The following is a 26,102-nucleotide window of genomic DNA, read 5'->3' on the forward strand; positions in this document are numbered from 1 at the left end:
GATAGTGTTTACAACAAAACTAGATGATAAAGTATTCTGACAAACCTCAGAATATAAGCAGGTGGGGACAAACTGCCTGCAGGTACAAGGCTGCTTGGTACCATCTGCACGAGAGGAAGAGGAGGAAGCAATAAGATGGCATCTGGTGAACATGAGAAAGGAGAGTCCCAATGTAGCCACTAGGTATTTACTAGAAAGCAGAGTATGACAAATTGAGACGAGTAACTGAAGTCAGAAGGGGTTTGCCTCTCCAAAGAAGTGAATGTAAGGTATTGACTCTGAACTCTCAAAACTGGCCCAACAGGAATCTCTTCCACAACAAAGCACCACATTAAGATGGAACTTTGGGGAAGAGAATCCAAATTGAGCAGGACAGGAGTTCCTGTTGTGGCTCAGCAGCAACAAATCTGAGTAATATCCATGAGGTTGTGGGTTTGATCCCTGGCCTCGCTCAGTGGGTTAAGGATCCAGCATTGCTGTGAGCTGTGGTGTAGGTCGCAGATGCGGCTCGGATCTGGCGGTGCTATGGTTGTGTCATAGGCCAGCAGCTACAGCTCCAATTTGACCCCTGGCCTGGGAACCTCCAAATGCCACAGGCACAGCCCTAAAAAGACAAAACAAAACAAAATAAAAAAATTGAGAAGAACGGAGACAACTGAGACCAAAGGAAGAGATGTTCAGACCAATGTGAGGGCAGAAACAGAGCTAGGAATCTTAGAAAGCAGATCATTCTATCTTTGAACCCTACATAAGAACAAAAGAAGATGGAGCTCTGTAAAGTTAGAACAGCCTTCCTGAACCCTAAGCCTTCCCTTAAAAATTCATGAAAACTAATTTCACATAAAAAATGAGTGATGGAGTTCCCATCATTGTGCAGTGGAAACAAATCTGACTAGGAAGCACAAGGTTGAGGGTTCGATCCCTGGCCTCACTCAGTGGGTTAAGGATGCGGCATTGCCATGAGCTGTGGTGTAGGTCACAGACATGGCTCAGATGTGACATTGCTGTGGCTGTGGTGTAGGCCAGCAGCTGTAGCTCTGATTAGACCTACATATGCCGTGGATGCGGCCCTAAAAAGACAAAAAAGACAAAAAAAAAATTATCATCTGTGCACAGTTATTTTAAAAAGAGAGTGAAAAGCAGGATAATAACGTTACAATGAGAAAATGCCAGGAAGGAGAACGTACACACAAAACAGAAGGAAACTGTAACTTACCATCTCAATATTTCAATAACTATTACAAAATGAGTTTAAATTTTAAGAAAATGATATGAGACATGAAAAAGATGCATAAGACCTCAAAAAGAAGGTATCCTCACTCAGGAGAGAATTAGAAATAAAAGGGAAATGTCATTTTAGAAACAAGGACTAAACAAAAAGAAACTCAAGATAATGCCTTAAGAAAATCAAATATAAAATGAAGAAAATGTTGGAAAGTTATTTTAAAATTTAAGAAAGAAATAAAAAGGATTTGTGAGCAAGCAACAAATAGTAAACATAGACAAAGAAAACATAACATACACGAAGAGTTCCTGAGGGTGAAGTCCCAAAACACAGGAACAGAATAAATACTAAAAACTCTTCAGTCAGGAAAACTTGGCTGGAAGAACATTAACTATAGCGTGTACTACATACATGAAAACAAGCATACAAGGCACACTCTAGCAAGATTATTGGATTTTAAAACAAAACAAAAAAATCCTTTGTGCATGTAGAAATAAGTTCATGTTACTTACAAGGAACAGAAAATTATCCTATGATGATTGGTTTAGAGCAATCCTTTATACCAGAAAAAAAGTGAGGCAACATTTTAAAAATAGTAGACATTCCCATAATGGTGCAGTGGGTTAAGACTCTGACTGCAGTGGTTCAGGTCACCATGGAGGCGCAGGATCCATCCCCAGCCTGGCGCCGTGGGTGAAAGGACACGGTGTTGCTGTGGCTGTAGCATAGGTCACAGCGGCGGCTCTGATTCAGCCCCTGACCTGCAGAACTTTTATATACCACGGGTGTGTCCATTAAAAAAAAAAACTAAATAAATAAATAAAATAAAATAAAAATACTAAAGGAAACCAAGGATTTTATATTCAGCCAAATTGACGTTCAATTACAAGACGAGAAGGAGCTCTGATTCCTATGGCAGCCACAGTGCTGGAAAACAATCACTCAAAGGTAACTAAGATAAAATCAATAAGACTTGGATACCACTCCATCTGGATGATGCATGACCAGGAATAGTCAAAAGATGTGACTCTGATTTTTCCTTTTGGTTTTTTTTTTTTTTTTTTGGCTTTTTAGGGCCGCACCAGTGGCATATGGAGGTTCCCAGCCTAGGGGTTGAATCGGAGCTACAGCTGCCAGCCTACGCCACAGCCACAGCTACACAGGATCCAAGCCGCATCTGTTACCTACACCACAGCTCATAGCAATGCCAGATCCTTAACCCACTGAGCGAGGCCAGGGATCAAACCTGGGTCCTCCTGGTTACTAGTCAGATTCGTTTCCACTGTGCCACAACAGGAGCTCTGTGACTCTGATTTTTGACTTGAGCCTCTGAAGAGACGGGAGAAACCAGTTCAGAAGCAAGGATGGTAGGTTCAGTTGGAGACCTGCTGAATCTAAAGGGACCACTGGCCCTTCTTTGGAAGAAAGCCCGTCCCTCTCACTGGACTGCCCCCCACAGAACTTCATTCCCCAAACTTCTAGGCACTCCCAGCCTCCCCGCAGGGTGTATGACCCACAAAATCTCACAAATTGCACCCTGAATATTTATTCAGCAAATATATCCTTAGCACCTACCCTGTGCTGAGAACCGTTCTGGTTGCTTAGGATACATAGTGAATATACCCATGGAAGGTACATTATAGCAGGGAAAACAAGCAGTCATAAATGTATACATGTAAAAGTACAGGCTATGTTCAAAGCAGATAATTTCTTTCTCTTTTTTCTTTTCTTTTTTTTTTTTTTTTGTCTTTTTGCCATTTCTTGGGCCGCTCCCGAGGCATATGGAGGTACCCAGGCTAGGGGTCAAATCGGAGCTGTAGCCACCAGCCTACACCAGAGCCACAGCAACACAGGATCCGAGCCGCGTCTGCAACCTACACCACAGCTCACGGCCAGATCCTTAATCCACTGAGCAAGGCCAGGGATCGAACCCGCAACCTCATTGTTCCTAGTCAGACTCGTTAACCGCTGCGCCACGACAGGAACTCCCCAAAGCAGATAATTTCTGTTAAACAGCAGAGTGAGAATAAGTGGGGACAAGACTGTTTACGCAAGAGGCAGGGAGGTAACTGCCCTTTAAAATCAAGGGTTGTAGGAGTTCCTGTGTGGCCCCTCAGAAACAAATACAGGGATGCAGGTTCAATCCCTGACCTCACTCAGTAGGTCAGGGATCCGGCATTGCCGTGAGCTGCGGTGTAGGTCGCAGATGAGGCTTGGATCCCGTGTTACTATGGCTGTGGTGTAGGCCGGCAGCTGTAGCTCTGATTCGATCCCTAGCCTGGAAACCTCCTTATGCCGCAGGTGCAGTCCTAAATAAATAGATAAATAGATAGATAAATAACTAAATAAATAAATAAATAAGGGTTGCATATGTATGACTGGGTGACTCTGCTGTACAGCAGAAATCGACACAACGCTGTAAATCAATGATACTCTAATTAAAAAAAAGAACATGCAGAACTTGCAATCAAAGTTAAAATGATTTTTAAAAATAAAATAAAGGGTTGGGGTAGGGCTCCTTGAGAAGGTAAGATATGGTGAATGCTTCAAGGAGGTGAGAAAACCAAACATGCTGAAATACAGGGACTGAGCATTCCAGGCAGAGGGAACAGACAGTGCAAAGACCCTTTGTGGAAGGAGCCAGGGGGTTTGAAAAACAGTCCAGGGGTAAGTGTGGCAGGATTGGAGTGAGTAAAGGAAAGATCAGTAGGAGGTGAGCTCTGAGAAGGGATTGGCTAGATCCTGGAGGGCCTGGGAAGCCATCACAAGCACTCTGGGATTCGCTCTGAGTAAACAGGATAATTCCCCTTGAGACATCCAAGGAATCTTGTCACAAGATGTCAGCTGGCTCCACCTGGCCCCTACGCCTTTTCACAACCCAACCTGGAAAGCACACTTACCAAGGGCTTTATAAAAACAACACATGGATTAATTTAGAATGACTTAACCTCCGCTATGCAAAGAACTATAAACTGTTTATTAAACAGTTAATTTAAGCATAACTATTTATGCAACAAGCTATAAATAATTTATAGTATGGTTGGGATATTAACTTCCAACCTCTCTTCGCTAAGGCACTGGTGAACTGGTGAAACCCAGCCAACTGAGACTAAGGGAAATGTCGCTTCTCTGATCTTGTTCACATCTTCCAGTGTTTTCATTGCCTGGCTTCTGATCCATGCTGAGCTGCAGCCGCACAGGCCTTTTTGTGCATTGAGGCTTTTGTGAAAAAGGGAGACGACTTTCCATCTCTCCATCCCTAACTACTGTTCACATGTTAAGCATAGAGCCTTCCCTGGTGTATAGTGTTGGACAGCTCACAGCAGCGCTTCTCCTCAGGGCTCCCCCATCTATGCAATGCTGGAACCAGGGAGGAGGTTATCTCTCCTTTGATGACTCTGCAACATGCTTCCCGAATCACCTATTACCCTGGGGATGGCCTCTGTCTCTCTGTGTTCCTTGCATGGACCCTCAGCTCCAAGCTATAGCACTGGAAAGCATTTTCACATCACTACCCAGAAATCTTCATTTTCTTTATTCATCCTACTCCTTGGGACATATGCATTGCATAATATTTTCTGTTGATAATGACCAACAGACAATTAATTGTTAATTAATGTATAACATGGTAAGAGAGTTGATCCTCTTTTTCAGGTATTCCCAGGAGAGCTGGCCCACCAATACACCCTGAAGCTAACAACTGGGACTAATTTGTGAAGGGGACATGGATAATGGCATTACAGTCATTTTGTCCCATCCATTTCTCCAGGCTGTGGGCCTCCATCTGTCTAAAGCAGGGCTTGAAGGGAGGGAAAAGATGTGACTATTCCAACAAATCAATTTATTTATTTTTTTGTCTTTTTGCCCTTTCTAGGGCGGCTCCCAAGGCTTATGGAGGTTCTCAGGCCAGGGGTCTAATCGGAGCCATAGCCACCGGCCTGCACCAGAGCCACAGCAATGCGGGATCTGAGCCGCATCTGCAACCTACACCACAGCTCACGGCAACGCAGGATCCTTAACCCACTGAACAAGGCCAGAGATCGAACCCGCAACCTCATGGTTCCTAGTCGGGTTTGTTAACCACTGAGCCACGATGGGAACTCCTCCAATGAATCAATTAAAAAAAAATATATATATATATATAGCACAGTTCCAAGCATGCTATAAAGAAGACTATTTATTGAATACCTTCTGCATGCCAGACACATGTCAAGTGCTTGCACCTGCAGTATCTGTCTTGCAGTGACAGAAATGCTATTTATTATGCCCTATTCTATAGAGGAGGAAAAACTGAGGCTCTGAAAATTTCCTGCCGCTAGTCAAAGGCAGGGCAGCCCAGGTCTGCCTGACTCCAAAGCCTGTGCCTTTGCCACCTCCCCAGCCTGTCCAGCATCTATGGAGTGTGCTGTCATTTCTCTTTCAGAAAGAAAGCCAGGGGACAGTGAATTTGGCTCCAAGTGACTGTTTCCAGTCCAGGGAGCTAATGTATACATTTCACAGCTGCTTTTTCTGATAACTCAGAGCTCATTTTTTAACTTTCTCAAACTCTGGCATTTTGGATGCCCTCAGAGAAAGAAGACACTATTAATGCTCCCTGGCCTTTCATTAACTCAGGAACAACTTACTTCCAGCCTCCAGCCCTCTCTCCCCATCTCCTTTTCACCCCGGTGATGCCTCTGCATCCTTGAAATCTTGGCCTAAATGTCTCCTCTGAAGTAGGTTTCTCTGACTCCCAGGTGAGCTTCTGTCCTATGGGTCTGGAGCACCTTGTCTTTCCCTGTAGTGACCCAGGTCTCCACTGTTTAACTCCTTGTTTATCTGCTAGACCCTAAGCAGGGAAGGACCTGTGTCTGTCATGCCCTCCCTGAGTGCTTCCCCTTGTGCTGGACCCGACACAGTGAAGAGGCTCCGGGTATATTTATGGAACTGAATTAAGCTGAAAAATCTATCAAATGGGAGTAACAATGAACTGTACTGTCTCATGGGGTTATTGTGATAAGCTTCATAATCATTACTGCTAACATTTATTGAGGCTGGGCCCTGTGCCAGCTCTCATGGGGACGGCCTCATGCAGTCCTCACAATGACCCTGAGGACAGGGCACTATAATTATCTTATTTTTACAAATGAGGAAACTGAAGCTTGGAGAAATTACACGAACTATCGAACATCACCCAGCTTGTACGTGGCAAAGTCTGGCTCTGAACCCAGCCCAGCAGACTCTAGACCCCATGTCCTTAAATGCCTCTCTAAACTGCATCATGAAAGACTGTGCTCTGTCCCCATGGCATGTTTAGGTCTGTCCGGTAGAAATTATAAATGCATTCTCACACCTAGGAGCCGAGTCTTTATTGTCCTCAAGTTTCACGGCTGTAACACAGACCTGATGTGCGGACTAAAGAGAAGTTAGCTTTATCTTTCCATTTTGTTCTCCTCCTTACCTGAAGGAGAGTGTTTTCTTTGCCAAAGTGGAACCTTGAGGGGAAGTCACATGTCTAAGGTGTCAGCGGCCCTCCAGTTACCTCTGCAGGGTGCTGGGAAAGGCAGGTGAGAGTCCAGATATCACCACTAGAGGATGCCCAAGAGCAGGTTGACCCACAGACTCCATCAGCCTCCAGCCCCCAGCCCGTGCACCCTCTTCCTCCACCACATTCTCCCTCCACTCCCAGCCTCAGCCTCCAATCAGGAGCTTTTTTTCCCCAGTTGTGGGGATCCTTTGGCTCTGGCTTCAGAAGGGTCCCAGATGCAGAGACCAGGGAAGGCTGCCTATTCCTCCAGGCCCCACAGCTGCCATGTGCCGGGGCCAGGCCTGGAGCCCCAGTGTCCTGGTGTTTTCTGTAAGCATTCTTAGCACCAACCTGTTCCAGCAGCTGAGCACAAAGCTGAACAGGAGAAAATCCTAGGGCTCACGCAGCTCAGGCATGACCCGGAACAGGCAAGAAAGCACTAAGACTCCAATTTGGTAATAATTACAACAGTAGCTAATGTGTTGAGTTCCAGCAATAAGCCCAGCAGGCAGTGTTCTAAGCCCTCGCTATATATTGTCTCCTTAATCCTCCCCACAGCCCTGGGAGAAAAGACTATTATTTACCCCCATTTACAGAGGAGGAGAATTCTGCTGGGAGAGGTCCCATGGTGGGTATGGTAGGTGGGAAAATCAGTACTCAGACCCACGCTCAAGAGCCCAGAGTCTCTCCTCCTCTCAACTAAACATCCCACTGCCATCACGATGCTGTGAACAGGAGGGTCTAGGATCACAGGAGACCGAGGGCCTGACTTCGCCTGGGAACAAGTACACAAAGGAAATGACATTTGCCCTGGTTCTTGGGGGAGAGGAGCTGGCCAGGATGACAAGGGGAAAAGGACTTGCACATAAATGTAAAAGGGGCTAGAGACATAAAAATAGTAATACAACCAAGAGTTTCCTTGGACTCAAGCATCAGCCACCAAGGAGGGGTGGCCAGAAAGGGGCCTAAGGAGAGAGACAGGGACCAGTTGATCAAAAACCTTGAATACCATGATGAGGAACTTGGGTTTAATACTGAAGGCAAGTTGGAGCCACTGAAGACATTTCAGAGGGAGTTCCCATCGTGGCTCAGCGGAAGTGAATCTGACTAGCATCCATGAGGACATGGATTCAATCCCTGGCCTTGCTCAGTGGGTTAAGGATCCGGCGTTGCTGTGAGCTGTGGTGTAGGTCGCAGATGTGTCTTGGATCCTGCATTGCTGTGGTTGCTGCATTGCTGTAGGTCAGCAGCTACAGCTCTGATTCAACCCCTAGCCTGGGAACCTCCATATGTCGTGGGTGTGGCCCTAAAAAGACAAAAAAAAAAAAAAGAGAGAGAGACACACACATTTTAGAGCAGGGCAGTGACATAATTGTGGCCTGGAGTGAGTTAAATACTACATAGGAGGGTGACCTATTGGAAGATGATGGTTATAAAGCAGAGAGAAGACGGAAAGCTGAACTAAGGAAGTGACATGGGACTGGAAGAAGTGGATGGTCTGGGAGGGAGATGAGGAGATGGGAGGGTGAAGGAGGGGAAGGAGCAAAGCTGGATCCTTCTCCATCCAGGGAGAAGTTAGTTTTCATTTTGCTTGGTTTCAGGGTGAGGCACAATGACACATAGGCTATACAAGGCCACAGCAGGAGTGGGAGCCAGGCTCTGCAGAGAGGTCCATCAAAGAGGCCTCAGGCCTCCCCAGGAAGGAGTCCAGGCCTGGTGAACCCAGCATGGCCCCACCACAAGCCTGTCCACTCCCAGCCGCGGTCACTGTGCCGCCACATAATGAGATGCTCTTCTCAATTTTGGAGTCCGGGTCTGCGGCTCCTTAAGGTTTGGACCGCCTTAGCGCTGAGCATCCCATAATTGCAGAGCTCACCAGATTCTCTGTCATTAGCTCTCTGGTTCTCAGGGCCCCACCTTTCCTACTGGATTTGCTGATTGGCCCCCAACATGAAAAGTCTGGCTGGACAGGACAGCTCTTGCTGTGTGGTGGGGGCTGCCTGCTGTCCTTCCACCTCGCCACTCCCAGGGGTTCAATGGTCTTCAGTTGTGCACTTGGCGCTGCCAGCTCACTATACAGGAAATGTTTCCATTGCAAGTACAGATGATCTGATCTCTCACACAGAGGAAGAGAATTGAACACTGAGGTCAAAGCAGATGGACTGGCAATGAGTCACATACCCTTCATGGTGGAAACTTCACAGTCAGGAGCCTGTAGGGTCTCCAGCCAAAGAGCTGGAGGGGCCAGAGGCCAGGACCAGGGTTGGCTTTCTGCCATCTCCATGGTGAACTGGAATCTGAGCCTGATGCTGTGAAGATAGTCCCCATCCATGTCTGGGGAGCAGGGAGAGCATCCCAGAGAGCGAACGGGACTCCCAGGAGCCCTGACCAGTTCCCAGCAGAGCCTCTGAAGAAGCAGATCCCTACTCCCCAAATCACCCTTCTCCTTGCTCTCTGATGGTGGCCTTCCTGGACATCTGAAGGGAGGTGACGGAGGCCCCAAGTCTGGGTTTTTCTAGAGTTTGGCAGAGTCCAAACACAAAGCCAGATGTAACCATAATCATCTCCACAGACCAGGCTACCGGTGGGATATATATATATATATATATATATATATATATATTTTTTTTTTTAGCTGGAATTATCCAGGGTAGAGTTGGGGAAGGGAGGAGTAGCATCGTCCTATACCAAGGAGTTACAGTGTGAAACAACGGGCTCCCGAAAACATTTCTACAATCAGAAGGAAGTAACTACCCACACAGCAAGCAGGGGGAATTAATAACAATGGGGCACCTTCTGGGGTATCCATAACACTCTCCTTCTGCCCTCACAGTGGTTTGAAGATTGGAGATTACCAATCCATTTTAGAGATGTAGAAACTGAGGTTTGGAGGCATTACTTAATGTGTCCAAGACCTCACTGTTAATCGTCATAACAAAGTCATAATAAATGGATTGAGTGCTTGATTCTGGACAAAGGCTTGATGCAATCTTAATTGCTCACTCCACCCTCAAAACAATCCCACGAGGGTCATGTTGCTGACATTTGGAAGGTGAATTGACTTGACCAAGATCTTACAGTGGATGAGTGGAAACAAGAATCCATGCAATCTGATGCCAGAGCCTTGCTTTAACAAAATGCCATGTTCTTTAATGGCCTTCAGCAATTTAGCCAATATTCCCACCCTCGAATTCACAGCTGGGGCTCTTTCTAGTGTGCTAGGCGTCCCTTATGTGACATAGCAATGCCTTGTTAAAGCCTGTGATCATTTAAAGACCAGAGTATGTCTAGTCATTTTTCACACTCTTGCCTTATTTCTTTCTGGAAGAGGATAGGGTGTGTGTCATTTAAATCTGAGACAGAACTCCTAGCCCACTGGTCCGACCATCACAGGGCTCTGATGAGTTTGCACCAGTAATACTGCCAGAGCAGGGAGCCAGGGAGACTGTTCGAACAGAATGGGAAGTGAGCCTCTCAGGACTCTGGCTGCAAAGGGTCTTCCCACCCCCTCACTGCCCTGCCCTGCCTCTGCTCTTGCCTCTCAGGTGGCCCTCCTCATTCTTCTAAGCCCATCACTGGGGGAAGGTAACCATGCCTGATGCTTCAGATGTCAAAAGGAACCATTTTTCCCAGTTCAGCAGACCTGTGCTCTGGCCTAGGTACCAGCTCCTCATTGCCAGATAATCCTACTGGCCTGGCACCCAATGTTCCCCAAAACACTGGGAGTCAATAGTTTGTGGAAATCTTTGCCTACCTTCTTGTTGGTGCATTTAACTTTTTTTCACTTAGAATGAAATTTTAAGAGTTCCCATTATGGCTCAGTGGGAATGAATCTAACTAGCATCCATGAGGATGCAGGTTTGATCCCTGGCCTCACTTAGTGGGTTAAGGATCCAGTATTGCCATGAGCTATGGTGTAGGTTGCATCCCACATTGCTGTGGCTGTGGCATAGACCAGCAGCTGCAGCTCCAATTTGACCCCTAGCCTGGGACCCTCCCTCCATATGCAGCAAGGTACGGCTCTAAAAAGACAAAAAAAAAAAAAAAAGAATGAGACTTTAATTATTTCTTCAAAATCTGGAATTTGGGTTTCGCTGCCTTACTTTATTCCACCTGCTGGGTTCAGTGGCGAATTCTCAGTAAAAGAACACCTCTCTGTGCCAAGAACACTTGGTAATGGCCTCCCAGCTTTACTGAACACCCCAATAGGCCAAGGTACTGGGCTAGGTGCTGGGATTATAGAGGAGAGGTGGCAAGACTATGATCTCCAAGAAGGCAGGACATTCTGTTGCAGTATGATAGAATCCCTCCACCTGGCACTTCATCAGCACTTGATCAACATTAGCTGAAGGACTAAATGATGGTAAATCAGCAGTTATGGTTCAGTGTGCTCCGTACGGCACTGTGAAGGCAGCAGAAAGAACTTGGGGGGCACAGAGAAAAGCTGTTCAGCCCAAGTTAGCATATCTGAGAAAGCCTCCCAGGCCAACACCAGAGGGATGCCTTCAAGTTCACCAGGAGAAGCAGCAGCTGGAAGGCCATGGGGTTTCAGACAGAAGAAACAGCATGTGCAAAGGAAGAAAGTCACAGGACCACATGTTGGGAAGGTGGCAAGATGCCAACAGTAGTCGGGGGTGGAATGAATTCAGTCAAAAACAAGAACTTCAAATCATAAAGCATGTTGGAGGGCTGGGATTCGTGGGTGTCTCTGTATTATAGCCCAGCACAGCAAGGCGATCTTCCCCCACCTTCCCAGAGAATACTTTTCCAGGCCATACCAATGGGGCTTCCATAAAACCTGAAGAGAACACCCTCAAATGCTAGAAGGGGTTCCCAGACCAGCACATCTTGCAAATTCCATCCTAGCTACCAGGCAGACACTAAGCCTCTTTATGCAGTTCACCGGGAGGAAGAAGACTTTGTTTTGGTCAGTGGGATTCCTTCCCAGTCCTGAGGCACCGTAGTCATACATGTTTGTCCAGAAAAGGGAAAAGACTCTCCAAACCTCATTCGTGGACACCTGGTACATTAGAGCTGAATGGGTTGCTGGGGAAACTTTTGCCTAGGTCCTCATTCTCAGATGAAGAAACTGAAGCTCAGAGAGGGGACAGGATCACCTGAGGATGCACAGCAGGTTAGCGCAGAGCCAGGGCAGGGAAGGAAGGAGGGAGGGAGGAAGGCAGGATGGAAGGAAGGCCAGCCTCTGGACCCTGGCTGCTGCTCCCCACTACGGCGTGTTCTCCTGCAAAAGACATTTAACCATGAAATTGCAGAGACACTTTCTCCAACGAATTTAAAACCAATGATGGAAAATATTTCTGAATAACTATTCTTTAGAAGGAAAAAAAAACGTCTCTCCAACTGTCTGACTCTTTCAACCAATTAAATCTTTGGCTTCCATTCAGAAAGCATATTTAAATGAATCAAGGTAAAACACTATTTTATCCTTTCCCTCCAAGAAGCGTTTTTTTATGATAAAGAATGAGAAAAGCTTGCTAGACACAGAAGAGTATCTTGGAAAAAGAAACAAAATTCGAGCTGTGGAATTTAATTTCTCACAGTCACCTGAGACTCCTCAGCCATCGGTCATTCATTCATCAAACCCTTATTAAACATTTATTCATTCAACAACCATTTACTGGGCTTCAACTGTGTGTATTTTAATTACAGGAGCACAAATATGAATCAGAAATGGCTTTGGCCCTCAGGACATTTAGCACTGAGTGGGAGAGATGACATTTACATAAATCATTATTGTACTCCTCACAGCCTGGCCCAAAGTAAGTTCTTAGCCTAAAATAAATTTCATTCCAATGAATGAGTGAATAAATGAAACTGATATGTATTACAGGTCACTGCAAGGATTCCCCTGGGGCTAGGACACAGAGCTGCTAGAATTTACTGGAGGCTGGGTAGAAGAATAAGCTTAAGAAGCACAGCCCAGGGAAGGCTTCCACCAACTCCAAGACAGCACCTGAAAAGTTTTTTTTTTTTCTTTTGTGGATGTTCCACAGGCTAAGGGTCGAATCAGAGCCACAGCCACCAGCCTACACCACAGTTCACCACAACACCAGATCCTTAACCCACTGAGCGAAGCCAGGGATTGAACCTGCATCCTCATGGATACTAGTCGGGTTCATTAACCACTGAGCCACGATGGGAATGACACCCGAAAAGTTTTATGACAGCTCGATTCCCCTTTATGGGCCTCAGTTTCCCCATCTTAAAATGCAGGGGGCGCACAGATGAGCTCTGAGGAGACTTCAACGACAACACTGGAGGCCTCTACAATCCCAGTTCCCGGCACTGTAAGGGAACTCGAATCCAGCCTCTCCTAAAAATAACAGTGAATCACTGTCCCTCTGCCTTTACAAGGTCACGCCCTGGGTTTCTGTGGATTTATCTTGGGAGATGGGAGAAGGAAGGGAATTTGATTCTAGCTCTGATGGGCCTTCCTTTCGGTTTAAACAACAGAAACATATCCAATTATCCCACTGACAATTACAGTCTGCACATTTCACCGCAGGCACAGTAAGCAGCCCAGCAACAGAAAACCAGCCACAGACCAAGGGTGTACACATGCAAGCCATTATCTACTTGGAGACAGGCTGGCCTGCGACGGCCCCCACTGGCTCAAGGAAGCTGGGCGGGTCCCGGCCAGCAGGCCAGGGGGCGACCCAGGAGGCCGCCTGCCACTAGCTGTAGCTGCACCCAGTCCCAGCTCGGCTCAGACTCCAGGCTGAACAGAAACTTGGTGAGAAAGTGATTCCCTCCCTGTGAGACCCTCCAAATAAAAGCACCAGGTTGTAGACTTGCTACAAACACAGGACTGATCAGGTCAAGAGATGAGTCTGTTAGTTGCAGGAGGAAGGGACCACGCCCACTTCAGTCATCAAATGTCCATAAGCACACGAACCCCATACAAAGCACATGATCATGAATGATTTGTTTATGTAATGCCCTCAAGAACATCATAGAAAAGGCAGCCCAGATAGAGTCCTGGCCAGCACTCAGATTCAAGCACCATCTGGGAACAGGTACCCAAGCTCTGATCCTTGTCAGCCCTTCCTGGACAAGTAAGTGACAACCTCCTCAAGCCTCGGGTTCCTCACGGGATGGACACTGTACATGTCGTGCAAATCCCCCCTCAAGGAAGGACGTGCTGCCTCCAGCTGGCAGCCCCCCCAACCCCCTGAGACCGTCTCAGTGCCACCTCGCCTGAGGTCATGCCCTGTCCACACTGCCTGTTCTGATGACAGATCAAGGTGGCATGTGAAGGTCCTAGCCACTCTGGCCAATGAGCCTGCTCTGAGCCCAAGGCCCCTATAAGGTCAGCTGAGGTCATCATTGAGCAGGCATCACAGCTCACCATTTCCCCCTGCCCAGGCCTGCTTCCCTCTCTCCCTTCCATGGGTGTTGGGCCCAAAGGCACTCCTGAAGAACCATCCTGAACTCTCAGCTCCATCCCCATGGCTGCTTCCCAGAGGACTTAACCTATGCTCCCCTCAGTAGCAAAACAGATATAAAAAGTGTCCACACAGGCTGCTGTGAGGATGGAGTTGCTATGTGCAAAAGCACCCAGCTTGTAGCAAGTGCTGGATGAGAACAAGCCAACTTTGTTATGGAGGTACATAAAGACCAGTCCTTGCATCCGTATCCCCACTCTCCCTGGCAGGAAACCAGAAGGGAACTGTCAGGTGTCCCAGTTTGATCTGTGGGTAAGAGAAGTAGTGGAAGGAAGGAGAGAAGGAAGGGAGGGATGGGAGAAGGAGAGAGGAAGGGAGGGAGGGAGCGAGGGAGGAAGGAAGGGGAAGGAGTGGAGGAGAGAGGGAGGGGGAGGGCATGTCTGGATGTGGCCCTGTTTGTATCCCTGAGACTGGCCTCCAACCCACCCTGTAGTAACCTCTCCATAGAGACAGTGAAACCCAAGGCCTGGGCCATCAGGATCCCCATAGAAGATGCAGGCTATGTTGGGATGATAGAAGGCACAACTCAGGGAGCAGGCAGACAGGTGGCAACACCCTGACCACCATAGCTGGGTCCACGAAGCACCACCACCCAGCCTAGAGCCAACAGTGGGGAGAGGGGGTGGTAAATCAGTGTACCAGATGCCCAGAGACCCAAGAAGAAAGCAAAGATCAGCTAGAGACACAGCAGCCACAGTCTTCTGCAACCCAGAGAGCTGATCCCCTGCTCCCTTCACTCCCAAGAATATATCCTTGAACCTCCAAAGACGTATCTGAACCTGAGCTTGCAAGAGTTTCCACTGCTGAGGGAGGGAGGTGGGAGTGTTACTGTTACCAGGATGACCTGGTGAAGTGTGGGCTGGCACTCGGAGGTCTAAAGAGACTTCTTTCCTGGACCAACCAACCCCCACCTCCCACTCCCCAGGCCCCTGCACTTACACAACCTTTTAAAGTAACGCCCTTGGCCTCCCTGTTACAGAAGATAAAGCCAGGGCTCAGGCAGGTTAAGTGGCAGCATAGTCACATAGCCAGTAGGAAGTGCAGCTGGGCTTTGAGCCTAAGTCCTATTCCAAGACCTATATGCTTCCAGCCACTTAGAAGGAAGGAAGAGAATGGGCCAACTTTGTTACGGAGGTGAGTAAAGACCAGTCCTTGCATCCGTATCCCCACTCTCCCTGGCAGGAAACCAGAGGGAAACTGGCAGGTGTCCCAGTTTGATCTGTGGGTAAGAAAAGTAGTGGAAGGAAGGAGGAAGGAAATGCTTCATTAATGTCGAGTTTGCACATTAAAGTTTCCAAGCATTGAATTTCATTCTTTGGCTCATCTATTCTGTTATTTTTAAAGATGAAAGCTTCCCGGGACATTCAGATGCAGTTAGAAGTTGAGAGGCCTGTCACAGCCCTCCTATCACCCACACCCATGCAGCTCCGGATCCCGACCTCTGGCCTCAGACTCAGTTGCTCCCTGTCCTCTAGTCTCTTCCAGGAACCGGCACCTAGAAAAACCCTTTCTGATGCTATTTGCACATGAGGGTCTCAAATACCAAAGGCCTAACCCATACGATCCACCCAGGCTGCGGGATGATCCCACGCAACTTGACAGTATTTATTTATTTTGTACCCTGAGGTGAACAATGGCACTAGAGTGAGATTCCGTCTCAGCGGAACACTACAGAAAGAAGTCAATTATCCAGCATTAATTATTTATCTGGGGACCACAACTGTGGTGTTAGTCCCCACGAGAGAGGCCTCTGCAGCTTGGAACAAGAGGAAAGAAGAGGTGGCTGCTATTGTCTGCCTATAATGCAGCATGAGACTGAACAAATGGACCCCTGTGACATCCTGTATATATGCAGAGCTCTGCTGTGAACGTGGCCCATCCACATGCCTCCAGAACACAGACAATGAGCAGGGTGGGAGACGATTAAGAGGATTATACTCCTCCAGGGCTCTGGGTAGGCCTGGCCTGGCCCTGCCAGGCTGTTAATATATGAAAGAAAATACCACCTTCTCTCTGCAGCCCACCCGGCCCTATTAGAACTAGAAGCTTAAAGACATTCTAAACAAATATTTTTGCAGGTTGCAGTGTTTGTACACACATGTGGAGTCATATTTCCTCCCAAGGTATTTGCTGTACAGTATTGGTTCGAAAGCCTAACCTGCCTCCAAAAGAATAATGATCGGGTTTCTAAATCATTTTTATGTAATTTAACTTTCTTTTATCCCTAAAAATTCTCAGGAGCTTGGAAGAGAGAGATCAGTGGTTCCCAGGGGCTGAAGGTGTACCAGGAGGTGATCTACCCTGGCCCCATATTCTCTACTCCAGGGACTTATTGTTCATCTAAAGAGGAAGTTAACACTGTTTGAACAGTTCTATGGGCCAGGCGGAGCTTTTATATGTCGAGTCTCATCACAACCTGATGATATAAGTATAAAATCTCCACTTCGTAGATCAATAAACTGAAACCCAAGGTTCAAGGAGCAGAACCAAGAATCAAGTTGGAGTGGGGGGGAAGGATTTCTAGAATTCCTTAAGATCATCTACATGAAGAGCCCCAGTGGATTTTTTTTTTTTTTCCTTTTTAGGGCCACACTCATGGCATATGGAGGTTCCCAGGCCAGGGGTTAAATCGGAGGCACAGCTGTCAGCCTACGCCACAGCCATAGCAACACAGGAGCCAAGCTGCATCTGCAACCTACACCACAGCTCACGGCAACGCTGGATTCTTAACCCACTGAGCAAGGCTAGGGATCGAACCCACAACCTCATGGTTCCTAGTCGGATTCATTTCCACTTCACCACAACAAGAACTCTCCCCAGTGGACTTCTGACTCGAAGCAGGCACTCAATAAACAAAGGTGCCTTTTGGTAGCTCTCACTGCATGGCAGACACTTTGCATGTATTAGTAACTCATTTAATCTGCATAACAACCCTATGACGTAGGTCCTATGCGCTGATGGGGTTGAGGAGTTCATACAAGGTCATACAACTAGTAAGAGGAGGAGCCTGATGTTGAAGCCAGGCGGTCACGTGTTCAAAGTGGATGAAGCTTGCTCAAATCATGAAAGGAAGAGGCAAATCCCCATCTCTGAGAACACACGTGTATCCTTACAGGTTTGCATCTCACCACCTCTGAGCTCTACCTCAGCGTCTGCAAGGAAAGATATTAAGCCTCCATAGTATCCCTTATTCTCTGTGTCAGGATGCAAAGGAAATGCTTGACTACATTTCTCACAGTGTCCACAGCCCCCAATATTTCTTTTTTTTTTCTTTTTTTTTGCCACATCTGCAGCATGTCGAAGTTCCTAGGCCAGGGATCAAACCTGTGCCCCAGTTGCAACCTGAGCCACAGTTGCAGCAATGCCAGATCCTTAACCTGCTGTACCACAGGGAACTTCCAAGTATTTCATATTCCTACAACTCTTTCTAATAATGACTTTGGGAGAGCAGACTGATGCTATTATAGAGATTAACCCAGTTTCAGTAGACTTTTAGCAAATATTTAATAAATCTCTCTGATTTTACTGATTTATTTATGTATTTTATTTCTTTTTTTTTCTTTGTAGGGCCACACCCGCGGCATATGGAAGTTCCTAGGCTAGCAGTCAAATTGGAGCTGTAGCTGCCAGCCTACACCACAGCCACAGCAACATGGGATCCAACCCACATCTGTAACCTACACCACAGCTCACGACAATGCCGGATCCCCAACTCACTGAGCAAAGCCAGGAATCAAACCCGCATTCTTATGGATACTAGTTGGATTCATTTCAGCTGTTCCACAACAGGAACTCCTCTTTCTGATTTTATTTATTTAGTTATTTTTGTTCTTTTAGGGCTGCACCCGTGGCATATGAAGGTTCCCAGGTTAGGGGTCTAATCGGAGCCATAGCCACTGGCCTACACCACAGTCACAGCAACACCGGATCCGAGCCGCATCTGCAACCTATACCACAGCTCACAGCAATGCCAGATCCTGAAACCTACTGAGCAAGGCCAGGAATAGAACCTACAACCTCATGGTTCCTAGTCAGATTTGTTTCTGCTGCGCCACACAGGGAACTCCCTCTTTCTGATAAAAAGCAACATACATTCCACAAAGAATACTCAAACACCAAATAAACAATATGGAAATGCATGATGTAAATAGGTTGAAATCCCTGGTAATTCAGGTGGGGAGGGTAAGAATAAAAATTTGATGGTGGTACATATGATACATAGAGACACCACAAAAGAAAACAATGATTTAATGGCCTTGCAAGGGCTGCTTAGATTCTGTTGCCTCAAAACAGCTCCATCAAAATGAGCAGGAAGAAGCTCCCATTGTGGCTCAGTGGTAACAAACCCAACTAGTATCCATGAGGATGTGGGTTCGATCCCTGGCCTCACTCGGTGGGTTAAGGATTGGGCATTGCCATGAGCTGTGGTGTAGGCTGCAGACGTGGCTCGGATCTTGTGTTGCTGTGGCTGTGGTGTAGGCTAGTAGCTGCAGCTCTGATTCGACCCCTAGCCTGGGAACTTCCCTATGCTGTTGGTGCGCCCCCCCCAAAAAAAATAGCAGGAAAAGAAAAGCTAAGAGGAAGCACTGAGAATGCAAATTACAAAGTTCCTCCATAGGCTTACCAACCACACTGGTTTGCCCAAGACTAAGGAGTTTCCAAGGACACAGAACTGTCAGTGCCAAATTATAGTCCCTGGCAAACTGGGACAGTTGGGCACCAGAGATTGCTGCCCTGGTGCTTCTACCTTTGCTTCTGGCTCAGGCCTCCAGGACCAACCAAGTCAGATCCACACCTGCCTCCCTACCCCTTTCACCAGCATGAAGGCAGCTCTGAGGTCCCCAGGTCTCTCCTTCTCCACTCATCCAGGCCTCACCTGCTGTTCAGTGCAGCCCCACCCCCGTCCCCCACCACTTCCCCACACTGCCCAGCTCAGGGCAACAAGTATTTCCCAAGGCCCAGCTCTGTGCCTACTCCTCTCCCTGGTGCTCTGGGAGAAAGACATCTGAGCGTAGACAGACTCCTTCCACGAGGCTCAGAGAGGATCCTTCTCCCAGCGGCTCCAGCCTATTGGCTGAGGTGAGACCTGGAGCCTCCTCAGGGGTCCCCTATCTTAGCAGCACACCCCCCTTGACTCTTTGCTTCATTGTCTACCTGGATCCTAAACCACAGCTCCATGGGGCAGGATGTGGCTGACTCCTCCGTGCCCCAGTGCTCAGGCCATTTGTATTTGCCGAGTGAATGAGGGATCCCCAAGATATTGTCCTGAGCTTCCCCGCCCCCCACCCAGCACAGCCCTCAGGGATGTGGGGCCATTTGCAAACCACAGGATCCTGGGGTGGGGACTCAGCCAGAGTCCAGATAGGGCAGGGCTGGCCCTGAGACACAGCAGCGCTACTTACCGCTGACCCTGCAGGGGGATGCAGTCCAGGTGTCGGCCTCCTGGCAGCGCCATCAGGTTGACGCCGATCTGCAGCAAAGCCTGCCCGCAGCGGTTGGGGCCCTGGAAAGAGAGGGAAGGATGGTGTCACTGAGGTCCCCAGAGTGAAGAGGCACAATTGTTTTCTTTCCCAAATTCTGACCACAGGGAATCAACACAGGTGTGGAGGGAAGCCACTCTGGCCCTCCTCTGCTGTTTGAGCCAATTTATACTCTACTCTCCTCATACAAGCCATGCAGGACTCAGGTTTGATCTTGGTTCTAAGTCCCTAGCCTGGTGCAAACCCCTACAATCCTTTCCCATGTCTCACTGCTAAACACTTAACCTAAACCATTTTGCTTTGTACCAAATGCTGGAAATACAGACCAGCAAATATTGCATGGGACATACTTAGACTTAAAAAAGTACACGGGGAGTTCCTGTCGTGGCGCAGTGGTTAACGAATCCGACTAGGAACCATGAAGTTGCAGGTTCGATCCCTGGCCTTGCTCAGTGGGTTAAGGATCTGGCGTTGCCATGAGCTGTGGTGTAGGTTGCAGACGTAGCTCGGATCCCGTGTTGCTGTAGCTGTGGCAGAGACCAGCAGCTACAGCTCCGATTCGACCCCTAGCCTGGGAACCTCCATATGCCGTGGGAGCAGCCCTAGAAAAGGCAAAAAGACAAAAAAAAGTATATGGTTCACCTGAAACTCACATTTTACTAGGCATCCTGTATTATTAGCTAAATCTGGCAACTCTACATGCTAATTCCCTAACTCTACCCATCTCAGGGTTGGTTCTTCACTTTGTTGACGCCTGGGAAATATGACACTATAATGGGCATGGTGGTTGCTTCCCCAAGTCCATTCCACTTTAGATGATGTAATTTCACCCAAACTGCCAGGAAGTGGTTCAGGAATAGGCCTGTGACCCAATTCAAGCCAATGAGCCATCACAGGATGGTCTTTAGGAAAAGTTTACTTTCTCCTAACCACTAGCTGCAAGGTGAGACTGTATCTCTCCCGTTGGACCTGAACAAGGAATCCGATCGCTCCACTGCTGCTAGAGACCATCTTTGCAATCACAGAGGACCCAACTGGAGAAGAAGGGCACAGAGAGGGAAAAAGACATGCATCTTTGATTGCTGAGCCCCTCAATCAACCAACACTGAGTCTGGCCCACCTCTGAGCTTCCTAGTGTGTAAAATCATAAAGTTCTTGTCTAAGCGAGGGTTTGGGTTCTGGAACACCCTAAAGCCACCTAACTATCAAGGGAACCCAGGTCCCTTGGCTTGCTTGTGCCTCTCAGGTTAGACCAAGATGACAGTGTCCTTCTTCCTCCATAAAATCAGCTGCCACCTGTTTATCTCCTGCCTCAACATCATTTCCCCATCCCTCCCTCTCTCCCTCTCCTTCTCCAAGCCAATAAAGAAGCCTCTTTTTTTTTCTTTTTTATGTCTTTTTGCCATTTTCTCAGGCTGCCCCCATGGCATATGGAGGTTCCCAGGTTCGGGGTCGATTCGGAGCTGTAGCCGCCGGCCTACGCCCGAGCCACAGCAATGCGGAATCCGAGCCACGTCTGCAACCTATACCACAGCTCACGGCAACGCCAGATCCTTAACCCACTGAGCAAGGCCAGGGATCGAACCCGAAACCTCATGGTTCCTAGTCGGATTCATTAACCACTGCGCCACGACGGGAACTCCTAAAGAAGCCTCTTTAAGGAAAATGGAGATTCTGCCACCTTCGTCTGGGTGAAGCAAGAGTCAAGAGAGGACCGGCTGTCACCTGTCACGTCCCGAGCTTGAGGACAGCAGATTGCGAGACACCCAGAGAACTCAAGTATGAACTTGTGGAAGGAGACAGCTGAGGGGGGCAGCAAGGCAAGTCCAGAAAAATGAAACTCTTACACTATGATTTCAAGTGACCCTTGTGAGAAAAGAACAGAGGAGGACTTTAATTAATAGTGATGTGGCTGGACATAAAGTACCCCCTTGAGATGCTCAGAATAAAAGACGAAAGAACGAATCTGCAAAGGATAGGGAGGCAGGAGCCCAGACTAAAACTAGGGCTTTAGAAAATTCCAGAGACTCACTGCCACTGCCTGCTCCCTGACCTACAGGCCCCACTAGATGTGAGACCCTGGAGGGCAGGGACCACTTGGTTCCAAGGGCCAGGCACTTAGCAAACACTCCATATGTCTATAGAAATAATGAGTGGAATGAATTTTTAATACATTTACGTGGAGCCCTAACTCTTCATCTGCAACCGAAGATAATAATATCTGTTTTACAGGGCTATTATAACAATGACATAAGATAAAGAAGGCAGAAGTGTCAGGCCAGGTCGAGAGCTAAATAAATAGGTTTTGTTATCATGCCCTGAGAGGCTGCGGTGTGTTCAGCCCCGTGGTCAGCTTTGCTGGGGGAGATGCAGAAAATGAGATAAAGCATATAAAGAACCCAGCACAACAACAGTGCTCCACAAAGCCTCTCTCGCATCAGGAGTATCACAATTTTTATTACTTTCATTATTTTCATTATTGAGAAGGTATATTTTTGGAGCCCAGTGAGTCAGCAGGCTGAAGAGAACGTCACAAAAGAAAAAAAAAAAAAAAAAAAAAAAAAGGCCATAAACAACAAAATGAGGTATCTGTTCTTTCTTCAATAGGTTTGACGAAAAAAATTCGAAAGGGAAATACCAGCATCTCAGAGTGAATGCTTTGACGTGATCAGAACGCAGGGAGCAAGCAGATCTTATTTTAGTTCCGTCTTCATCATGGAGAAGAAAAGGGGCAGAGGAAAAACTTTGGAGAGGGAACTAAAACTGAAGGCAGGTGACAATAGGAAAGTTTAAGGCCACAGGAAGCTCCAAGGCCCTATAAAGTATGAACCAGTTAGGATTCTGTGACTATTGGAGGAACCTTGGGGTCTGATTAAGTTGTAGCAGAGGGGCCCCAAGAAAGAGGGAGCTGTCATGGGCAGACACCTCAATGCAGGAGAATGTTCTGATTTTCCAAGAGGTAGATTCCAGAAACATAGCTTGACGGCCACGAAATTATAGAACAGATTCCTAATCACTGATCAGTAAGCCCTTGGGGCAGAAGCTAGCTAGAGTCCAGCAGGAACAGGTCAGGCTCAAACAATTTCTTCCTTTTCATTAGGAAGCACTGGGGCTCTCTGCTGAGGGAGCTTCAATAAACCTCATATATCTCGATTTTGTTAGGGCACCAGCCTCATTCCTCCATTTCATCCAGAGCTTCCCAGTGGTTAGGCCCTCAGAGGCTGCCTACTAACCAAACCTTGGTTCGTGACATCGCACGTGTTCCTAGAGGTTGGCGGGGGGGGGGGGGGGGCTCTTGGGGACATCTGGGCTGCACACATATCACTGCCCTGTGCACAGACCGTACTATTTATGCCTGCTTCTTTCCCTCGATGAGACAAAACTCTTTGATGTCTGAAACCACACGTGCTCAATGTGGGACTAAGCACCTACATGGCTACAGCCAGGATTGTGACTTAGATTAGCTCTCAGAGGGACCACAGCTCATATTCACCAGGGATGGGGAACAGGTAAAAGAGAATGTCTGGAAGGTGAGATAGGGACGATTAAGAGTTAACCCAGCTGGGAGTTCCCATCATGGCTCAGTGGTTAATGAATCCGACTAGGAACCATGAGGTTGTGGGTTCAATCCCTGGCCTCGCTCAGTGGATTAAGGATCTGGTGTTGCCATGAGCTGTGGTGTAGGTTGCAGATGCAGCTGGGATCTCACATGGCTATGGCTCTGGCATATGCCGGCTGCTACAGCTCCAATTAGACCCCCTAGCCTGGGAACCTCCATATGCCCCAGGTGCAGGCCTAGAAAAGACAAAAAAAAAAAATAGAGTTAACCCAGCTGATGTTTACAAAGTGCCAATAAGAATATCAATAATGGCTAATATTTTTGCATGTGTACTATGTGCCAGGCACTGTTCTAAATGCTTCATATCACATTAATTCATTTAATACTGTCATCATCCCCTTGCTACATGTGAGACCTCTGAAACTTAGTGGAAATACATGCATTGCCCCATATCACACAGCTGGTAGGTGGCAGAGGACTGGCATCCAGTTTTTATGGTCCAAGGGGAGATGAGATACAGAAGCAGATGAAGATGATGAAAGCAACAAAAGTGACACAGGTTCAGCATTTGCCACGAAGAAGTGTGACTCCATTCCATGGGGGTGACACCCAGCCCCATCCTTCACACACAACTGAGCCCTCTTCCCTCTCACCAGGGCTAACCACTGCTCCCACCTCCCAAACTCTTGCGTCCTCCAGCTTCCTCTAGGGTGAGCCCTAAGTGACACTGCCAGAGGACAGAATAATCCTTGGAAAAATGAAGCCCCCAGACACTGTACCCCAATGGCAGGAGGAAGATGGCTACAGACAGTGGGGATAGCTCTTCTGTTCCTCATGGCTGGTTCCTTTGATGAGACATCAAGATAGAGTTATGGGTCCTAAAGAGATTAGGGGGTGGGAAACCACTGTCCCACTGAAAGTCTAAAGTGTCACCAGCTTTGTAGAAAGACCTGTTTCAAGAGGGCAGAACCTCAGGGAGGCCCCCACAGCCTTCGAGGTGGCTAGCCCCTCCCACTGCCCTAAGCCAGACTCATTCTATGAAGCAGAGTCAGAGTAGAGCCCTTCCAAATCTATATAGCATGTCAGAAAGCCAAGAATGGATTCAAGGGTACCCCCTGCCCCATGCCATCTGTTCTCACTGGTGCTGCAAAATGACATTTTTGTTTTTTGGGGGGTTTTTTTTGGCCATGCCTGAGGCATATGGAAGTTCCCAGGCCAGGAACTGAACTCACACCACAGCAGCGATCCGAGCTACTGCGGTGACAATGCCAAATCCTTAACCCGATGTGCCACAAGAGTATCCCTGAACTTGAATTTGTGGTCCGACATCTGTATTCAAATCCTGATTCTGTGCCTGATAAGTAGCTGACCTTGGGGAAAGCCTTAATCCACATGAATGTGGTTTCTACCATTATACCTGCTTCCCAGGAGCCTTAGGAGAATGAAATGAAATCACTTATAAAACTACCTGACAGATAATACAATATAGTATAATATACTATAATGCAATATATCATGTGCTTGGCACATGCTAGCCTCAAAGTGAGAGTATCCTTCCTCATGGAAGGAAGAATGGAGAAATATATCTCAGGGCAGAGATGCTACCTTGCCTAGGAGACAGGCAAAAAGGACACAGGCACAAGTGAGCAGGAAAAAAGGAAACCCTATCACCTCCACCCGCTGCCTGAGGCTCTTCCTAATTCACTGGAAATCCTACCCTGGAGCCTGCAGCCTGAATTCTTCAGGGCTCTTGGCTGTGTCTCCCCACCAGGGGTGGCTCGTTTACAAGAAGGACTTAAAGCCTTAAGTGTCTCTGATTTAATTCAAAGCCTGCTGGGACAACTGCTCATTTGGACAGCTCATTTCTGCTCCTGCATCCCATTAAAGGCAGCCCTTGCTCACCTCCATTTGGCTAAGGACTCAGCTTGGGCTCTGGAGGAAATGGAGGCTATTTACAGGAAATTATTCAATTAGAACCAGGAGCAAGGGTGGTTTCTGCCGTCGTCTAATGGGCCAATCCGAGTGAAGCTCAAGGCAGGGCTGGGATTTTTAATCTACAGAATCCATTAGGGCTGTCAACAGGAGCAGGACAGTAAATATTGCGGAAAGCAGTCAAGCTCTTGCAGCAGCAACAGAGAGAGGAATGGGAGCTGGGAGGGACCCAAGGTTTCAGTTGAGTCCCTCACTTTTTTTTTTTCCTCTCTTTTTAGGGCCACACCTGCGGCATATGGAGGTTCCCAGGCTAGGGATCTAATCAGACCTGTAACCGCCAGCCTATGCCAGAGCCACAGCAACTCGGATCCGAGCAGCATCTGTGACCTACACCACAGCTCACGTCAATGCCAGATCCTTAACCCACTGAGTGAGGCCAGGGATCGAACCTGGTCCTCATGGATGCCAGTCAGGTTCATTAACTGCTGAGCCATGAAGGCAACTCCCTTTTTTTTTTTTTTTGGAGTCAAGTCCCTCATTACACGATTCCCTACCCCCTCATTACTTCTCTGTAGACATTATCACAACCATAATTAAACAATTAACTGTGAAATTTGTGCTTCACATCCCTCTCCCTTGAGGATCCCGGGGGTGGTCACTACGTCCGACCTGCTCACTGCTGGATCACCCCCTGACTCCCCACTGCTCCCTTCCTCCTTCCTGACACAGTGCCTGGGACATGCCATCAGATCAATTAACACTTGTCAACTAACTAGGTAACGTGTGCAAGGAAACTCAGCTTCCTCGCTGGTTCATAAGGAACAGAAGAGAATTGAACAATGAGGTTGCAGGTTCGATCCCTGGCCTTGCTCAGTGGGTTAAGGATCTGGCATTGCCGTGAGCTGTGGTGTAGGTCACAGATGCGGCTCGGATC

The 26,102-nt window shown here is 47.7% G+C and overlaps 1 protein-coding gene across 1 annotated transcript in view; it reads right to left on the bottom strand.

Annotated features, from left to right (window-relative positions):
* INSC (INSC spindle orientation adaptor protein) overlaps positions 1-26,102 on the bottom strand; it is a 168,075-nt gene that overhangs the window by 110,192 nt on the left and 31,781 nt on the right. Inside the window, exon 2 of the mRNA XM_047776215.1 lies at positions 19,600-19,700. Within this exon, the coding sequence (XP_047632171.1) occupies positions 19,600-19,652 (53 nt within the window). The 5' untranslated portion in view covers positions 19,653-19,700. The remainder of the gene's footprint in view (positions 1-19,599; positions 19,701-26,102) is intronic.

Source organism: Phacochoerus africanus, chromosome 4, assembly GCF_016906955.1.
Source record: "Phacochoerus africanus isolate WHEZ1 chromosome 4, ROS_Pafr_v1, whole genome shotgun sequence".
NCBI lineage: Eukaryota > Metazoa > Chordata > Mammalia > Artiodactyla > Suidae > Phacochoerus > Phacochoerus africanus.